The sequence below is a fragment of the Aedes albopictus genome, chromosome 3 (genome assembly GCF_035046485.1).
Source record: "Aedes albopictus strain Foshan chromosome 3, AalbF5, whole genome shotgun sequence".
Classification (NCBI taxonomy): Eukaryota; Metazoa; Arthropoda; class Insecta; order Diptera; family Culicidae; genus Aedes; species Aedes albopictus.
The window spans coordinates 185,958,880-185,978,901 of NC_085138.1; the positions used below are offsets into that span (position 1 = coordinate 185,958,880).

Below are 20,022 nucleotides of genomic sequence, written 5' to 3' on the forward strand. Positions count from 1 at the left end.
TGCAGCCCACCGAAGCACACCAATTTATCACCGCGGCGCCCTCCCGTGCACATGCCAATGTCAGTCGCCAAAATGCCAAACGAGTCCATCACGATTCAATTATCGTTTCTCTCGAATGAAGCTCCGGCGCCATGCGTCCTTTGCATAAAGTGGGATTTGCATGACTGAATGATGGAGCTGATTTCACGTGTCAAAATATAAATGGAAACCATCAAGTTTAGCTAATTTCCAACTCGTTACCAATTAGGCCGCAGCATATGGACCACATTGAGGAGGGCGAAAATGCTCCTCGATGACACTTGATCTATGTGCGCTTTGATCGAAGAACGGTCGATTGCTGGGAAACGATTGCAATTGCAGTTACACGAGGCGCGTCCAACGAACGTCACGATTAACATGCACTTACAAACGAAACGAGGTGGAGCAACGCGGCGGCGGTGGTGTGTTTTAAGAGGAAATAAATGACTTCGTAAAAAACCTCTTCCAGACTCGTGAAATGTGTCGAGCAAACGAGTAGCAGACGATTTTACGAGTTCAATAAACTATGTCAACAAGAACGCCGACGGCCGACCGTCGATGCTTTTTGGAGTGCATTTTGAGCAGATCAAGTGTCTAAAAATATCGAGTGGTTGGGTATTTTGGCAGACAAAGCGTTTTAGTGCCGTTGTCGTTGCAGTCGTCGCCGTGGTCAACAGAAGGCACATGATTATTTGAAGAGCTATTCTACGCTTCAAGTGTTATGTCGAATACCGTGGGAAATTCGCACAGCAGTTAAATATTGAAAAGTTTATGCTTTACCAAATATCGATTAATGGAGCTGCGTTCCAGGCTGATCGCATCCTCAATATGTTTGTTTGCTGCATCGTGGCTCAAACAGTCGAATCAGCAAAAGTTTAGGCATTTATAAAAACAATGCATAGGATGGTAATATCTTTAGAGATATTTTTTATAGTTTTCACTTTGTTACATGGTAAACAATTTATGTTACAGTTTCTATATTAACTTCGAAGGAAGCATCCATAAATGACGTAGAATTTCATTTCCCTTAACCCCCCTCGTAGCCGATTTCCCATATCTAATGCATTGTTCGTAGCAAGGGACTCTCTGATCCCCCTCTCCTCAAAATGTTACTTCATTGATGGACGGTCCCTAAAACAATATTTGGAACAATTTTCAAATATGTCCAAAAGAAAGTGCCTAGCGAGGAAAGCAGCCATCAACGACGCAGCCGAAAGCACCATCGGGTACGTGGAACGGAATCGACGGAACGAATGGTTTGACGAAGAGTGCCGAACGGTTTTGGAGGAGAAGAACGCAGCGCGGCCGATAATGCTGCAGCAAGAGACCCGACAGAACGTGGAACGTTACAAACAGAAGTGGTGCAGACCCGTTTCTTTCGGGAGAAAAAGCGCCACCTGGAAGAAGCGGAGTGCGAAGAAATGGAACTGCTGTGCCGTTCTCAAGAAACACGGAAGTTCTACCAGAAGCTGAACGCATCCCGCAACGGCTTCGTGCCGCGAGCCGAAATGTGCAGGGATAAAGACGGAGGCCTCTTGACGGACGGACGTAAGGTGGTCGAAAGGTGGAAGCAGTACTTCGATCAGCAGCTGAATGGCGTGGAGAGCGTTGGCACAGGAGACCACGGCAACGGAGGAAACGACGACACCAGTGCAGCGGAGGACGGAAATGAACCAACTCCCATGCTGAGGGAAGTTAAGGATGCCATTCATCAGCTCAAAACTAACAAAGCAGCTGGTAAGGATGGTATCGCAGCTGAGCTCGTCAAGATGGGCCCAGAAAAGTTGGCCACCTGTCTGCATCGGCTGATAGTCAGGATCTGGGAAACCTAACAGCTACCGGAGGAGTGGAAGGAAGGGGTAATCTGCCCATTCACAAGAAAGGTGACCATTTGGAATGTGAGAACTTCAGAGCGATCACTATTTTGAAAGCTGCCTACAAATTGCTATCCCAGATCATCTTCCGTCGTCTGTCACTTAAAACGAATGAGTTCGTGGGAAGTTATCAAGCCGGCTTCATCGACGGCCGGTCGACAACGGACCAGATCTTTACCGTACGGCAAATCCTTCAGAAATGCCGTGAAAACCTGTTATCGACTTCAGAGCGGCATACGACAGCATTGACCGCGCAGAGCTATGGAAAATCATGGACGAAAACGGCTTCTCTGGGAAGCTGACTAGACTGAGCAACGATGAACGGTTTGCAAAACTGCGTAAGGGCTTCGAGTGAACTATCCAGTTCATTCGAATCTCGCCGGGGACTGCGACAAGGTGATGGACTCTCATGCCTAATCTTCAACATCGCTCTGGAAGGTGTGATGCGACGCGACGAGCCGGGCTTAACAGCCGGGCAATGATTTTCAGAAAATCTGGTCCGTACTTTGCGGATGACATGGACAGTATTGCCAGAACATTTGGAACGGTGACAGAGCAGTACACTCGCCTGAAACGCGAAGCAGCAAAGGTCGGACTGGTGGTGAATGCCTCAAAAACAAAGTACATGCTGGTAGGCGAACACGACCGGATCCGTCTGGGTTGTAATGTTACAATAGACGGGGAAACCTTCGGTGGTGGAGGAATTCGTCTACCTCGGATCCTTACTGACGGCTGACAACAATGTGAGTCGTGAAATTCGAAGGCGCATCATCAGCGGAAGTCGGGCCTACTACGGGCTCCAGAAGAAACTGCGGTCTAAAAATATTCACCCACGCACCAAGTGCACTATGTACAAAACGCTGATAAGACCGGTGGTCCTCTACGGACACGAGACATCGACAATGCTCGAGGAGGACCTGCAAGCACTCGGGTTTTCGAGCGACGCGTGCTAAGGACGATCTTCGGTGGTGTGCAGCAGAACGGTGTGTGGCAGAGAAGGATGAATTACGAGCTCGCTGCACTTTACGGCGAACCCTGCATCCAGAAGGTGGCCAAAGCCGGAAGGATACGGTGGGTAGGAAATGTTGCAAGAATGCCGGACAACAACCCTGTAAAGCTGGTCTTTGCCACTGATCCGGTTGGCACAAGAAGGCGTGGAGCGCAGAGAGCATGATGGGCGGACGAGGTGGAGCGTGAACTAGCGAGCATTGGGCGCGATCGAGGACACTAGTTTACAAAAAAGTCATGAACTTCAATCAACGAACAACATTTTTGATGCATAAATATGTTCTGATATCGAGATCGTGCTTTAAAAATTTTGAAGTAGAACATTTTTTGAGTTTTTCGCGAAAATCGAGCTCTACAGTTTTAAAATATTTGAAATTTACCAAATTTGCCAATCTCCTTATATTTGAGCAAAATTTCCAAAAAAATGAAGATTTGTATTTTTTTCAGTGAGAAAAAATCAATTACGGTGATGGTTAAGCCGTTTGGACCAAATGCATATCCGTCTATTTGTTCGGAGTAAGCTTTGAAACATTTATTGTTGTTTGATTGTTTAACTTACGTTATCTAGTCTTCTTTGGTTTACAATCCGTTCTCGTAGAACAAGTCCATCTTAGGATGTCTGTGTCCTTGTAAACTATTTATTTAACTGTTCTGATTAATATTACTATTTATTGCACTCTTCTGATTAATATTATCAAACTCATCATCAGTTTCAGATCATTCAACTTGCTTTGCAATTAGACCTGCAAATGTGGGTGTCAGAATGTGGTAGCGTGTCATAATGATGTCACGATCGGAATTGCTAATCTTAATCCGTCGAAACTGTCACACCAGCGCTCAATCGATACGCACATGTGGTAATTTATTTCATCCGCATCACCGTACAAGTAGAACTAGCTTAAACGTTGATGGTTCTGAAATATTAATCCTTTTGTTGATGATGAACCTGAGCTTATTAGAGGAATATCTGTAAGTAAAAAGAAAATCGTGTTAAGTACCACAGACAAACATATGTAACACTCGGCACAAAATGCGATAAAAATCATCGTCACGCAAACATAATCGCCCAATGCTAATTACGCTGCGGTACGCAAACCCACTGAGTAGATGGCGGTAGTGAGCAAACGTCAAACAGGAGCAAAATCGATGCGAGCGCCATGAGAGAGCGATTTGCGAACTACGGAATATTTGAATAATCCGTTAAAAAGGGAAACAAAGGGAAGTAAGTAGAGTGAGACGTCTGTTTGTCTGTGTAAGTACTGTTCCTTTGAATTCCACTAAGAATTTGCATCCTTTGACAGATACGTATTTTGGCTTCAGCTGTAAGATCGTCTTCAGTGTCTTGTACTTGACTCGAGTCAAGGTATATGATCTAGATATTATGATACTGAGTTACAGAAAAAAAATATGACACTGAATTGCTTATAATAGGTATACAAACTTGTTTATGAAGGTATGTTAATTAAAAGTTCGAAATTCTATTTTCTAAAAATTCTTGACAAGTCGATTATTTTTTAAAGCATGAGTTTCATCCAACCCTAAATCGCACGTGATGATTAAAAGAAACACCAAAAAACGCGAACACAACAAAATCAATGAAATCGTTCGCGGAGGTATTTGGCTCGATTCTGCTGGCTCACGAATCGTTATCGCAAAATTATGAAAATTGAGTCGCCTCGAGTGCGATTTAGTACCAAACACGTCGTTTGTCTCAGCACTACACCAGTAGTAGTAGTACGCTCGAGTTCAGCAACAACGGTAGAATCGGTCCGTTCGCGTGGTAGGTGTTTTTTTTTTCGGAGTGCATGGGAGGTTGGAGGTGTGGGCTATAGCAGGTGTGGAAGTGAATTATTTCGGCGATATGTGGATGCAAATCATGTGAATGCATAAAAAAAGCAGTGTTTGTGTTGTATGTGGCATCCTAGAGTGAGAATACAAATTATTCTCTTCAAGTGGTGCAATGTTTCGCAAAATGTATGGAAAAACAGGCCGTATCCGGATGGGGACACGCCTTTGCAGCAGTAACAGTAATGCCAGTAACACCAACATCAATAGATTCGGTAAATATTCTACGCATTTCTATCCTCGTGTGGTGAAAAATTGCAGGATGTGGATTCATTCACAGAAAACTCTATTTCAATTAGTTGCGTGTTCCTTTGCTGATAAGCAAATACATTGTGGTTTATTGGGCCCTCGATTGAGTGTGAAATCGTTCGCTATAGTTATTGTTTGTATTTATGTTTATGACTGAGATAAGACGGCGCCTTGAAATGCAATTCCAAGGGTTTGAAGATCAATACGCTGAAATCCATTTGAAATACACAGCAGAGTTAGTTTGGCATAATCAAATCACTGTGGGTGTATGCTGTTTCCGCTCCTGTCTGTACCGTTCCACATTCTGCCGAGTTCCATGCTGCAGCATTATCACTCGAGCTGCGTTCTTCTCCTTCAAGAAACGCTCTGCCCTAATCGTCGAACCATTCGTTCCAGCGGCTCTTTTCCACGTATCCGACCGTGCTATTGGCTGCGTCCCTTATGGCTGCTTTGACTACTCCATCAGTCCTTTGAAAGCGCCACATAAAACTCGTTCTCGTTTCCTCGAGATTCTGCGTCCTCGGTTGTTTCAATTGCGCCAGGTTATACCGGCGGTCGCCGGTACCATACATTGTTGATGGTAGAGGAGAGTTTTGGGCGCAGATTGAGCATAACCTGGTAGTGGTCAGAACCGACACTGCCATAATTGCCCCGGACATGGGTAATATCGGATAAGTGCCGTCCAATAATGAGATCGTGATCGACCTCTTCCGATAAGGGAGGCTATACTAGAAGAAGAGACTATGCATGGTCAAGCTCTTCAATGCGGCGAAATTGGTGAGTCAAATTCGATGCTGCAGTGGTAAAATCAGAGCTGGTTACTCACGGTTGCCAAATTTCGACATAAAGGGATGCCGCTATGGAAATGACATCAATGATTCGTCCTGGAAACATTAATAGGATGATTTCACCTCACCTAGATAATACATATATTAGTAAAGAAAGTAAAAATTACCATCTAGTGAAACTTATATTTCTCATGTTCATCTTTTTGCGAAAAAAAAAACGAGAAATCGATTTTAGTCTCGATCTCATCAACAGATGAAAGTTTAAATTTCTGATTCAGCTCTATGATTTTATGGAATAGTGTCTGAAAATGTCAGCACAAAACAAACTTTCACAGGACAAACTAAGGTTACAATAATTCGTTGGACTCGTGTATTAGACATTTTAACGACGTCTCAAATGTATTTGATTTTAACATGTCCAAAACTAATTCTAAGTATTGTATTAATAGTTTTGTTTAATTTTAAGATAATAGACTAAGTGCAATCTGTACGACTGAATTGTCGAAGACGGTGATAAATTTATATATCCATAGAAAAACGATATAGTACAACTCCGATTGTCGTGAAACTTGGTAGGTTCGTAGTTCTTCGAAATAATTAGACACGTATTTTTTTATTTCGTCATTAGGCTGACCAATTTTCAGATAGAGTGGTCCTGAAAATCAAGGTTTTCAAGAGCTAAAAATTTTCAAAAAATCTTTACTTTCGAACCAGTTGACCGATTTCAAACTTCTTTTTTTTTTGTTTGGAAGCTTTTGAATTCTAGTATTCCTGAAGAAATTCCTGGAGGAATCTCTAGAAAAATTCTTGAATGAATTACTGGATGAATTTGTGGAGAAATCATTAGAGCTCTGGGATATTTCTATTTGTTTCTATTATTTTTCTATTTCTGAAAAAATCCCTTCAGAAATTCCAGAAGGATTTTCTAGAGGAATTTCTGGAAGGAGTTTTGGAGAAATCCTCGAAGCAATTCCTGAAGTAATCCCTGGTACAATCCTTGGGGAAATTTGTGGAGAAACGCTAGAGGAATCCCCAATGCAATTCCTATTTCTCTGGTTGAATTTCTGGAGGAATGCCTGGAGGACTCCAAGAAAAATTCCTTAAGGTGTACCAGGAGAACTTTCTGGAAGAATTCCCAAATTCCTAAAGAAATACCAAGAGGATTTCCTGGAAGAATCAGAGAAATTTCCTGGAAGAATTGGAAATATCTGGAGGAATCTTTGAAGGATTTTCTGGAGGAATCTCTGGAGAAATCTCTAGAAGAATTCTTGAAAGAATTACTGGATGAATTTCTGCAGGAATCTTAAGAAAAACTCTGGGAGATTTTTTTGAAAAAATCCTTGAGAAATTCCTGGTGGAATTTTAAGAGGAATTTCTGGCGAAATTCTTGAAAAAATCCTCGAAGAAAATCTTGAAAGAATCCTTGTGTGAATTCTTAAAGAAATTCGTGGAAAAATCCCTGAAGAAGTTCCTGGAGGAATTCTTAGCAGAATTCCGTAGTGGAATTCTTTGAGGAATCCCTGAAGCAATTTCTGGAGAAATCTTTGGAGGAATTCCTGTAGGAGCCTCTGGGAAAATCCTTGGAGGAATTCCTGTAAAAATTTTGAAGGAATCTCTGAAGCAATTCCTGGAGAAGTCTCTAAGGGAATGCCACTGAAGTATATCCTAGAGTAATGCCTGTAATAATACCTGAAGGAATCTCTAGAGGAACTCCTGGAAAAATCTCCAGAGAAATTCCTAGAGGAATTTATGACGGAATTTCTAGAGGAATCTTTAGATGAATTCACGGAGGAATTTTTAAGGTCAGACTTGTTAGAATCCCAAAATAGCCGCCACAATGGCCAACTTTGACACCTACTCACGATTTGGAGGGCACCAATCTCTTCGTAAACAAAACCAGCGCACCTGAGCTTCTTATTTTAAGCTTATTACAAGTTAGCAAGAACAGAATAATTAAATGCACTGTTGTTTGAAACTTGCTTCGTGAGATTCGTGGGTTTGAAGTTCTGATGCACAGTTGAAGCGGGATTTCATGACGTTTGTCCTTAAAGAAACCCCTGCTGGAATTCCTAAAGGAATCCCTGGAAAAATTCTTTGAGGAATTTCTGAAGAAATTTCCAGAATACCAGGAACAGTTCGCAGATGAAATTTTTGGAGGAATCCTTAGAAGTGTTCATGGAGGAATTCCTGTAGCAGTTCCTGAAGAAATCCCTAGAGGAATTCCTGAAGAAACTCTAGAGTAATCCCGGAAGCATTTTCTAAATAAATTCCTAAAGGATTTCTTAAACAGTTCCTGGAGGAAATACTGGATTAATTCCTGGAGGAGTTCCTTAAAGAAAACAAAGAAGAATTCCTGAAGGAATCCTATGAAGAGTTCCTGGGAGAATCTTTGGAGGATTAAAAAAAAGTTCCTGAAAGAATCACAGAAGGGATTCTCGATAATAGCCCAAAAGAAATCCCTAGAAAAATTCTTAGGGGAATCCAAGGAGGAATTCCTGAATGAATCATGGAGGAACTTCTTTGGGAATTCCTGCAGCAGTTCCTGAAGAAACCCCAGGAGGAATCCCGGAAGCAATTCTAAGAGGCTTTCCTTATGGAATCCCTAAACAGTCCCTGGAGGAAGTATTGGATTAATTCCCGGAGGAATTCCTGAAGAAACTCCAGAAAGAAATCCCAAAAGCAATACAAAAAGAATTTTCTAAGGGAGATCCTAAACATTTCCTGGAGGAAGTACTGGATTAATTCTTGGAGATGTTCCTGAAAGAATTCCAAGAGACATTCCTGGAGGAATTTTAAAAAGAGTTCCTGGAGAAATCTTTGGAGGAATTTTTGAAATAATCCCTGCAGTTGTTCCTGAAAGAATCGTAGAAAAAAATCCCGGTTGAATCCTAGATGAATTCTTGTTGGAAAACCTGGAGGAATTTCTGATAAAAATCCCATGAGGAATTTCTTAGGAAATCCCAGGAAAGCTTTCTTAACATTTTTTTGGAAAAGTTTTTGTAGGAATACCTAGAAAAAAAAATCTGAAGGAATCCATGTCTGCAATAATTATTCGTCCAGAAACTGTAGGAATCTTTGGATGGACTACCAAAAGAATCTTTCGTACATTTTTTGTTAAGGAATTCTTGGATTTATTTTTAGATAATCTCTGGTATTTTTTCTGAAAAAGTTTCTGAAAGATGTTCTTGCTGAAATAGTGAAATACTTAGAATTATTCCAGATTGAATTATTGGAGAAAACGCTAGTGGAATTCTTTAAAGAATGTATGGAGAAACGTTTGAAAAAAAATATCAAGGAACACTTTCAGAAATACCTAAAAGGAACTCTGGTGACATTCCTTTGGGAATCCCTGGAGAAATTCTTCGAGGAATCCTTGATAAAAGCACTGGAACAATCACTGGAGAAACTTCTAAAGATATCCCAGGAGAAATTCCCGGAGGCATGTCTGGAGATACCCCTAGAGAAATTCTTGAAAAAATCTCTCACGAACCCCCCCCCCCCCCCCCTTTGGCTACGCCCATGATTCACTTGCCTGCATATTTATAGTCAGCTGCTCGATACTCGTTTGTCAAATAAGTAGTTACAAAATGTTAAATTTCTGATAAAATATTAACGTTTCGATTACATTTGATAGTGTTTTACACAGATCTCGTCCCATTTGATTGTCGTGGAGCGTTTTTGGTGGGAATCGTAGCCATAAACGTAAGTAATTTTGAAGATGTTTCTCGATCGGTTTCATGTTCAATGACCACGAAATGACTGACTGTGTGAAGAGGAAGAGCGAAAATGAAAATGTTTGTTTTGAATATTGAGTGCAGAAATATGTAACACAGCGCAACATTATTTGTCTCAAGAGCAAGCTTATGTGTTTCCGAAGGATTTTGGGCCTCTGAAAACTTACGACTCATGCAAAATATTTCGTTTTACTTAATCAAATTTGATAGATTTACGCATTTTATGTTAGTATGAAAACTTGCATGCAACTTTTGGAGGATGACTTGTATGGAAAGTATTGTACCTAACATAAATCGCTTAAAACTATCAAATTCGATTTGGTTAAACGAAATATTTTGCATGAGTCGTTAATTTAGATGTTAATTTACCATTTAACCTTCTGTTTGCTTAAAAATTATATTTCCTTGCTTAATGGCTTGCAGTCCAAAAAGCCCAAAATCGCATATTTTGACCTATCAGGTATCAGAAGGCCGGCTCCAGAGGCACGTTATCCTCCATTTGGGACATTTGTGCCATCGCCATACATATGAGCCTGTTTCATCATTTACCTGAGGGAGAATGGGACAAGGGATGGGAATTGGGAAAGGGAAAGGTGATGAAATAGGAAGAGGTGCCCTGGAAGAGGGAATGAACGCATAAGCGCAACGAGAGCTCATAGCTCATACCACAACGGGGTTAATCAGTGCCCTGAAAAGGACACTGTAAAACGCATAAGCGTAAAAAGAGCCTATAGCTCATTGGAGGTAGCGTGCGACGTCATGCGACTTTCAATATGACATAGAAAGGCACGTCATCAAAAGCATCCTCAATATTCAAGAAATCACCCAAGCAAAAACTACGTTTGAGCGAGTGCTTTCTTGAAAACGTATACAACTTTGTGTAAAAGAGTCACTGTGGACATCCCAAATTGGGAGACATGTGAGTTCACATGAACAGGCATGTTAGCCAGACGAACATCACAGATGTGATAATCGACAATGCGTTTCAAGCATTTCAGAAAGAACGAGGTAACCAGATAAATCTGAAACTCATTCCATCTTTACACAACGCACGCACCCTTTCGGGATAAAACTACAGAGTAATTTCACGCCATGAAAATACCCAATAGAAAACTACAAGAATTCAAAACATGTTTGAAAAACTTAAATCCCTCTGGAGAAAAATAGGACAAAGCCCCATTTGCTCCAGGAGATTTGAAGTAAGCAGAGCTTTTTAGTGCCCACTAAATCGATTCTATAGCTACAATCATCGGGGTAGAAGCTAAAGATTCGTAGCTATACAAAAGACTGGTTTATCCGAAGATATTTAGAACTTGAACAGGTCCAAGTTCCATTCAGGAATACCTCTTTCGGTCCGCACAGGCCGCAGAGGACAAGCTTCTTTCAAAGCAGTAGCTATGGTATACCACAATGAAGGGCGTAGTAATAACAAAACCATAATGAAACTCTCTTGGAGTAGCAAAGGAAGCGAGTTATCCATAAAATGTGATCGCAACCAATTATTACAGGTTCCCTAGCTTGTTGAGCAGGGACGCCTGAATACGCAAAGTTTTCGAAGGAACACTCCAAAGTGCAAAAAGGTTAGATGGAGAGTCCTCATCTGACACATGCCAATCAGTCAACTCATGACAAATTCTGCTCATGCAGAGTTGGGTTAGGTGCAATTCTATGTTAAGTTAACCATGAACTGTACTACCTAAGTATTCCATCAAAGTGAAGCATCTCAAACCAATGTTTGAGCTACTTCAGATGTCGAATATCAGCGAAAAGATGCTGAAAACAAGAGCTTGCTTGAAGGCATCCATAAGGAAAGGTTGAAACATACTGTTAACGTTATTCTAAAATATAGCATGCTCGAGGCACGACTGTTCATCTATAATGAAAAAAGCAAAGCTGGGTTCACAAGGTAACCTATACTACAGAAGTTACCCTAAGAAATTGAACTTTTTGAAGTAGATCCACTTGGGCTACATACGCTTTTTACGCTGAAAATTGATCTGAGGTTTCCTTGTCGTAGCCACTACCCAAACTAGACAGGATTACACTCTTCACAATCACAGCACAAAAAGGAAACATCAACGACGAACCAAATCGGAGTCAATTGAAAAACGCCAATGGCGAAAACGCATTAAGCGAACCCATGTAGGTAGTAATGTAAGCTAATTAACAACATTTGAATAACCCCGCCCTTATTTAGCCTCAAATTCGATTCGAAGGGCAACTGATTATCTCGGAGAAACGCAAGGTCCACTGCACTATTGCTCCGGTTAGTGCAGTAAGGGCGTAATACTGTGGAGGACGCCCTAATTTTCCACAGGCTCCGTTTGTGGTTAGGTTTTTTTTAGACCCCCCTAACCATTCATTCGTTGGCACGGTAAGCATTATGCCGCATAACACCATGAATTAGGGGTCACCTGTTTAGTGGACTCTTACCACTGGATCAGGCGGTCCGTAGTGTTATTCTTAGCCAATTGAGACAACCGCTACCGACACTACACAGCTATCTAGGCTGATCGGGAAAAGAAGTTAACATTGATGGTCAACTTCCAAACGAACCCGAACAGCCGACAATGAAAATGTTTGTTTTGAATATTGAGTGCAGAAATATGTAACACAGCGCAACATTGTTTGTCTCAAGAGCAAGCTTATGTGTTTCCGAAGGATTTTGGGCCTCTGAAAACTTACGACTCATGCAAAATATTTCGTTTTACTTAATCAAATTTGATAGATTTAAGCATTTTATGTTAGTATGAAAACTTGCATGCAACTTTTGGAGGATGACTTGTATGGAAAGTATTGTACCTAACATAAATCGCTTAAAACTATCAAATTCAATTTGGTTAAACGAAATATTTTGCATGAGTCGTTAATTTAGATGTTAATTTACCATTTAACCTTCTGTTTGCTTAAAAATTATATTTCCTTGCTTAATGGCTTGCAGTCCAAAAAGCCCAAAATCGCATATTTTGACCTATAAATTGAGGTATAGCTCAAAATTGTGACGTGTTAGAGCAAATCTGAGCCCGGACTCGGATTCAGCGGCCCAAAATCCTTCGGAGACACATAAGTTTGCTCTTGAGACAGACAAAAAGTTAATTTTTGTTACGCTGTGTAATCAAATGCGTGCTGTTTTCAGTCAATGACTTTGAACATTTTGCACCCTGGCTCTGATATGGTTACCACTAAACGTTCGTATCATGATCCTGTATAACACACTTCCTGCAGTACTTCAGTACTTCGGGTTATTATCGAAATCGGAAATTATGGATGTTTTAATGAAAAAACTTAAATGCTTTTAGATAATAAAACAACTCCTTTTTTTAAATCCTGGACATTTGGTTATTAGTTATACATAGTATTATCTAAGTTTTGTCAATAACCCAACATAAGGGACCGCCTATAAATGACGTAGCATTTTAGGGGGGAGGGGATGGTTTCATGAAATTGCTACGAGCTGTGTATTAGATATGGGAAAATAGGCTACGTTATTTGTGGATGCTCCCTAAAACTCTTTATAGACTAACAGAAATGTTCAATTTGCTGAAGACCTATCGTGAACATAGAACTGATGATGCCAGAGGCGTTGTATGAGAAAAATCCTAATGCCGACATCACGCACGCATACTTATGATAGAGTTGGTATCTTAATAATACACACCACTTCAATTATCAACCGTTTTAGCTAGAATGATTCTCTCCAGTACAAACATCCCAAGTCCCAGCAATCCACGATCTTGTACATGGTTGAGGGCAACCATGCAAAAGTTGTCTATCCGGTTCGAGTACTTTTACCGTGCAATGATTCACTATCGTCGTCTGCAACACCTTCTTTCTCATAAATATTGTACTTCTTTTGCTGTTATGGTTGGAACTGTTGCTGTTCCCGGTGCAGTTATGACGATTAATTAAATTTCCTGTAGAGTGGGTGGATGTTAAGGCAAATATCTCGCGGAAAGCTTTTCGTTATTCACGAGGAACGAATGGGAATCCAAACATTTCATACCGCCAATGGCATCATCCTATGAAACTTCCCTGTCCTGTCTCACTACTGTGCTAAAGGGTGAAATAGATCTCTTTGGTGTTTATTGGTGGTTTATTTTTAGTGAAATTCCTATTTCATTGATCTCAATTCTGAACAAAAAGGACGTTCGTGAAGTTATCTTGGTGCACCATTTTCACAGTATCGAGTGTCTCGTTTATCAATCTCACCTTGCTTATCAATTTCACCAGAGTCAACGGTACTCCAATCGACTGCACCGCAACGGCATCGGCAATAAACCTTTCTTGCACCTCTCCGGTTCTGACCTTTCGCATTACACTATTAATATCGCTAATTTTTGCCCCAAACTGCGATTAATGCGATTAAAGGTCACGAACAGACCTTGGTCGCACGGGCGAAGGAAACAGCGAACGAGTCAGAGCAGAGAGCGTTTTGTCGCTGGATGCTGTTGTGCTGGACCAGCAGCGCAGAGGGGCAGTCAGTAGTGTCGGTCGAGTCGATGGTCGGTCAGGCATCCATGTACCGATACCCCATACTATCCATTCCATGCGACAACGAACGGCAGCAGCCCTGCCCATAAGTTTCTCGTTACCTCAGTGCATACTTTAGCCTTTTTATAAACTCATAACCACGTTTTTATGTGGAATAATCGATAAGGCTGGAATGAGATCGCGAACATAATTTATGAGGAACCTAATTATACTTTTATTTTTGCTTACCAGGGACACGGTGTTGAAGTTGAAGTTCAACATAAATGTAGGAATGGCATTGAGCAACTATCGACTCATTGAACAGTAGTGCGATTTGGCACATTCGTATCCGTACACCTTTGCGGGAACAATTAAAGAGATTGTGTTTCTCACGAAGGATTATCTCAAGGCTTTTTTAAAACGAATTTTGAGAAACATGAAACCATTTTTTTCTAAATTGTTGAAAAGTAATTATTTATTGAAACACATCATAGTAACAATTAGACTAACAAATCCAACTTACACCTCTAACGGAACATGTACCCGCACATTTGGGATGTACTACGAACAGGAATAGACAAATAAATGTCTTATTCCATTAAATATTTACACCGTAAGGAGTGAAAAATTGGCTTTAGATTTTAGACTGGGCAACGCGCAACACAGACCTCTTATTTTCAAATTTTTCAAAGATCCAATTTTTCTCAATTCTTCTTGAATGATTTCCCTAAAGTATTTCTTAGAAAATTTGTTTTCAAGATTTCTGACAAATCGGAGTTCTGGCATGTAACAAACCTATTCAGCTTCCAGTGTTTGTTTAGTTGATTATTTTTCAGACTAAAAAAAAAGACACTACACCGTCTTCAGCCAGAGGCTGACAGACTGGCCATTACATACACGAGACAACGGACAACACACATAACAACCAGTGGTTCAATGGAGAATTTTCCGTTTGACGAAAAGTTTTTCCGACTGGAGCGAGAATCGAACCCGCACTCCGAGACTTCCAAAACTCCTAGACGACTGACGCCGCTAACCGTACGGCCACGAAGCCGAAGTCTTTCCGACTTAGCCGTAAAATGTTTCCAAGATTTTGCTAGGAATATTTCCGAGTTTTCCTATAATCGTGTCTTCGAGGATTTTCAGATCCCATCGTAGATACCTCATGGATGAGATATTATTGAAAATTCCAAGAGGAATTCAAGGAGCAAATTTCAGGAAATAAATATCCTCGGAGGAAATCCAGGTAGAAACTTTGGAGATGCTCGTAATGGCATCTTTGGAAGTATTTAAGGACAAACGTTTTGAAATCCCGCTTGAACAGTGCATTAGAACTTCAGACGCACAAATCTCAAGAAGCAAGCTTGCTTTAAACAGCAGTGCATTTTATTATTCTGTTCTTGCTTACTTGTAATATGCTTAAAATAAGAAGATCAAGTGCACTGGTTTTGTTTACGAAGAGATTTGTGCGCTCAAAATCGTGAGTAGGTACCAAAGTCGGCCATTTTGGGATTCTAATAAGTCTGTCCTTATGGAGAAAATTCTAGAGGACCTACTGACGAATTTTTGAGAGTATTTTTGGGAAAATTTCTGAAAGAATCCTCTTATTTTTTGTGGAGTTGTCTTCAAAGGAATTTCCAGGAGCAATATTGGGCAGTATCAGGTATCAGTAGGTCGGCTCCAGAGGCACGTTCTCCTCCATTTGGGGGTTTGGATATTGGGCAGTATCCATTTATCAATGACATAGGAAGGGGTTGGAAATTGTTATCTTTTGTGTGGCGTAATTTATGGACGTTCTTCAGAAGGAATCTTAGAATAATCTATCTATCTATCTATCTGTATAAAAATGAATTTCTGTTTGTCTGTCAGACCCTCATAGATTCGGAAACTTCTGGACCAATCGGCGCGGTGTGAAATTTTAAATGCGGAAGGTTTTGGGGCCGGGGAAGGTTCAAGGTGTGAAGCGAACCGTGCCGAGGAATGAGTGATCGAGGGGGTGAAAAGGATGCTCGCTCGTTAACGGACCCTGTGGGGACATCCTCCCCCCACAGTATGTCGTCCCTAACTACGTTAATGCAGGGCTCTGGCAATAGAGGTAGCTGAGCAGCAGCTTGGCAAGATCATCGACTTTGCGTCCACGAAGTCCAACAGCAGCAGCTTGGCAAGATCATCGACTTTGCGTCCACGAAGTCCAACATAAGCAAAGACCTTAAAATGGCCCTGTTGCGACTTCGTAAATCGATCGACGATACCAAGCAAGATCACGGGAGGCTCGTGAAAACTACAGCAGCGGCAGAACCGCCGAAAGTAAAGGATACAAAGTCTACCCAGACGGAGGCCTTCGCTTTTTATCAGCACTAGCAGAAGTGGGTGATGTAGCCGTCTGGTGTAGAGCTGTTTGGTAATACTAACTCTGAAGATCGGCAGTAATGCCGGAAAGTCAGACCGTGCCGGAATGCCGGGAAGGGTGGGCCTGAAAAGGATGGCCCGTCCCAGATGGAAGTGAACAGGGGGTTGCGACCGTTGTTTGGCTCTCAACAACCACAGAGTAGAGCGAACCAAGGGGAGAACCCCTCTTAGACGAAAGTTGAGTGGATGTTGGCTAGCTGAGGAGGTCAGGGACGCCAAACCAAGAAGGCGTAAAAGAGCAGATGCCAAACGTGTGAAAGGCAACGCGCTCGTCTTCAAGACCGAACAGTCTAAGTACTCGGACGTCTTTAGGGCGATGCAAAGCGACGCCAAGATCGTGGATCTGAGAGCCGCCGTGCACAGTATCAGACGTACTCGTACGGGTAAAATGATCCTAGAGCTCAAGTGCGACGCAAGGGCGTGTACAAAGTCTAGCGGAAGAGGTCCTTGGCGAAGGGGTCGAGATGAGGGCTTTTATAGCAGAGGCGACTTTGAAGATGAAGAACCAAGACCAGGTCACTGAAGCGGAAAAGCTCATTACGGAACTGTGGCAACAGTGCGAGGTACAGATAGCCACCGCATCCGTTAGGCTACGGAAGGGGCCGCCAGGGACACGGGTAGTCTTGGTACAGCTACTTGTGGCAGACGTAAATAAGTTCGTGAAGGTTCAAATATCCAGCATTCAATAATCATCAGCAATCATCAACTACTAAAAAGCAGTGTTCAAATTCACGAAGCCACTATTGAAAATTGTTTCACTGTTATCAAGATGGTAAACAGAGTGCAGTGATAAATTTTTATTACCATTGGTTGAAGTTTGAGCGAAAAAACTGCCTTTGAGTTTTTCAACACGGATGATGGTTTGTTTCCTCTTAAAGTAGAGAAGATCAAGGTGGGCTGGTCAGTAAGCCATTTCATGAGCCACCGGAGGTTTGCTTCATGTGTCTGGAATCAGAACACAAGTCATGGGACTGCAAAGGCAAGTTCTGGAGGCGATGTGGCGCCGAAGGCCATGAGGCACAAGGCTGCACGACAGGCACCCAATGGATGCTCGGCTCTCAAGAAAGCCGTAGTGAACAAATCACAGCGCAGCTGCACCTGAACCATTGTGACGCAGCCCAGCAAATGCTTTTTTGTCAGGCGGTTTCTGAGTGGAGGACGGATTTCGCCATCATAGCGGACCCATACCGAGTACCCACCAGCATCGGCAATTGGGTCTCCGATGGGTCCAGAAAAATGACGGCGATATGGACGACGGGTAAATACCCCGTCCAGGAGTTGGTGTCTACTACCTATGAGGGTTTCGTTATCGCCAAAGTAAACGGGGTGTTCTTCTGTAGCTGTTGTGCGCCTCCGCGGTGGTCGATCGGGCAGTTCACGCAGATGCTGGACTGTATAACGACCGTCGTGACAGGCGATGGCCGGTGGTAATAGCGGGTGACTTCAATGCCTGGGCTGTGGAATGTGGAAACCATTTCACCAACCAGAGGGGTCAGATCCTCCTAGACCCTAGGGGGCTGTCCATAAACCACGTGGTCATTTTTTTGGGACTTCTCAACCCCCCCCCCTCCCTGCGTGATCATTAGTCCATACAAAATTTTTTATTCGTCCATACAAAATGGTCATTGGCCGAACCCCCCCTCCCCCCTTCATGACCACGTGGTTTATGGACAGCCCCTAGAGTCACTGGCCATACTAAATGTCGACCTGACTAATGTCGGTACCAAGAGTACCTCTAGTTGGAACGGTGCGGAGTCGATTATTTTGTAGTCCTGGCCTTACAAGTAGTTCGAACTGGAGGGTAGACGATGACTATACTCACAGTGATCACCTGACGGTTCGCTGCAGTATCGAACACAACAACAGCATGCAGCGGGTATAGGAATAGGCGGCTAGGTTAAGGTCAAGCCCTCGCAGGTGGTTTGATGTGGGAGAAATACATCATAGTTCGACGAAGGGGTATTTAGGGAGGCGCTCCGCCGTGAACGAGACTTATGTGATGTCTAGGCAAATCCACCCTAGAAGTGGGAGGCCACTGGCTTTCTGGTGAACTCAAGCGATTGTGGCCCTGCGCCGCGGGTTGGGTTGGCGGATGCAGCTAACACGATCTGAGGAAGAGCGAAACGAACGACGGATGGTGTTCGCCGCTGCAAAAGCCGCGCTGAAGACCGAGATAAGGGCAATCAAAAAGGCCTGGTTCGAGGGTCTTTGTCAGAGTGCCAATGCGAATCCGTGGGTGATGCATATACTATGCCAATGCCTATACTATATATATATATATAGGTAAGGCCCCAGGTCCAGACGGATTTCCGAACCTGGCCTTTAAATTAACTATTGCAGAGGCTCCCGAAGATGTTCAGGACTGCAATGCAGAAATGCCTGGACGAGGGAGTTTTTTCCCAGAAGTTCGGAAGAGGCAGAGCATGGCTCTATTGCCAAAGGCGGGTAAACCAAATGGAAACTCTTCGACATATAGACCAATATACTTGACCGACACGGCGGGAAAGGTGCTCGAAAAGCACCCTCAATAGAATGTTCAGGCACATCGAGGGTGTAATTGGGCTCTCGAGCAGCTAGTTAGGCTTCCGGAAGAGGAGGTCGACTGTAGACTCTATCCTGTCGATTACAAAACCGCCGAGTATGGGTACAGCGCTAAGTACCGAAAGCTACCGTGCTAAGCTGAAAAGTACATACACACTCAGATTTGATTACCGAACTCGGTAAATTTTTACTGAGTTTTTGAACAGCAGAGTTAACTCAGTAAAAAATATTATTACCGAACAGTCAGTAAGATGCAAGGTTCCTGAGCTGTCAAATAATTACTGATTTAGTCAGTAAAGAATGCAACCCTAAACCAGAGAAGTTGTTATAGAGAAGCGCGAAGAGGATTAAGGTTATGTTTATTTACATCACGCCCAATAACAATCATTTTTTGCGGTGACCAAATTATATTTTCGCGTGCGTGTTAGTTTGATCTGCCCATAAGATGTCAAGCATACAAGTGACGTCATGCTTTGCACTAACACACTTTCATGTGCATTCATGTTGCGCTTTGTTTCCCATGTTTTTCTATTTCCTTGAATTTGCTCGATTGGGACCGCGTTTGACGGTTCAATTGGAACCTTTGGTTTCAGTCTTCGCGCATCTCTATAACAACTTCTCTGCCTGCTGACTTTACATGCTGACTTTTTCAGCAAAAATATTGTTTACAATGATTTACTGGGTTTTTCAGTTAATGATATGTACCCAGAAATCCTCCTCCTGCGAAACCCAAACATTTGCAAATAATAATTTCTTTCCGGAAACGTTTGTCCGATTCTTATCATTGCATTACACGTTGGCCAGCTGCTTATCGTAGTACAACTTCACAAAAAATGAAATATTTTTTATTTAGAACATGGAACCCGCTGTCCGTAATTGATCTGAAGGCTATACGAAACGAGTTTCTCCGAAAATTTTTGGGCGATTCTCTCCAGTTCTCGCCGTCATTTGTAAGTGGTTGCGGTTCAGATGTACGGCTTTCCTCTAGCAGCGACCTTTTTCGTGTGTAGCAACGTTTTAAATTATATTCAGAAGCCAATCGGAGATTTTCCTGCTCTCGTCGAAGTCGTCGAAGTCGCCTCCACC

At 42.3% G+C, this 20,022-nt stretch overlaps 1 protein-coding gene across 3 annotated transcripts in view; it reads left to right on the forward strand.

Moving 5' to 3' along the window:
• The window catches only part of LOC109429189 (protein TANC2), a 453,344-nt gene that overhangs the window by 61,180 nt on the left and 372,142 nt on the right, over positions 1 to 20,022 (forward strand). Inside the window, exon 1 of one of the 3 annotated variants that reach the window (XM_062856597.1) lies at positions 4,650 to 4,960. The exons of the other annotated variants lie outside the window; for them this stretch is intronic. Within the exon in view, the coding sequence (XP_062712581.1) occupies positions 4,861 to 4,960 (100 nt within the window). The 5' untranslated portion in view covers positions 4,650 to 4,860. Of the gene's footprint in view, positions 1 to 4,649; positions 4,961 to 20,022 lie in introns of those variants that run through there. 3 annotated transcript variants of the gene reach the window in all.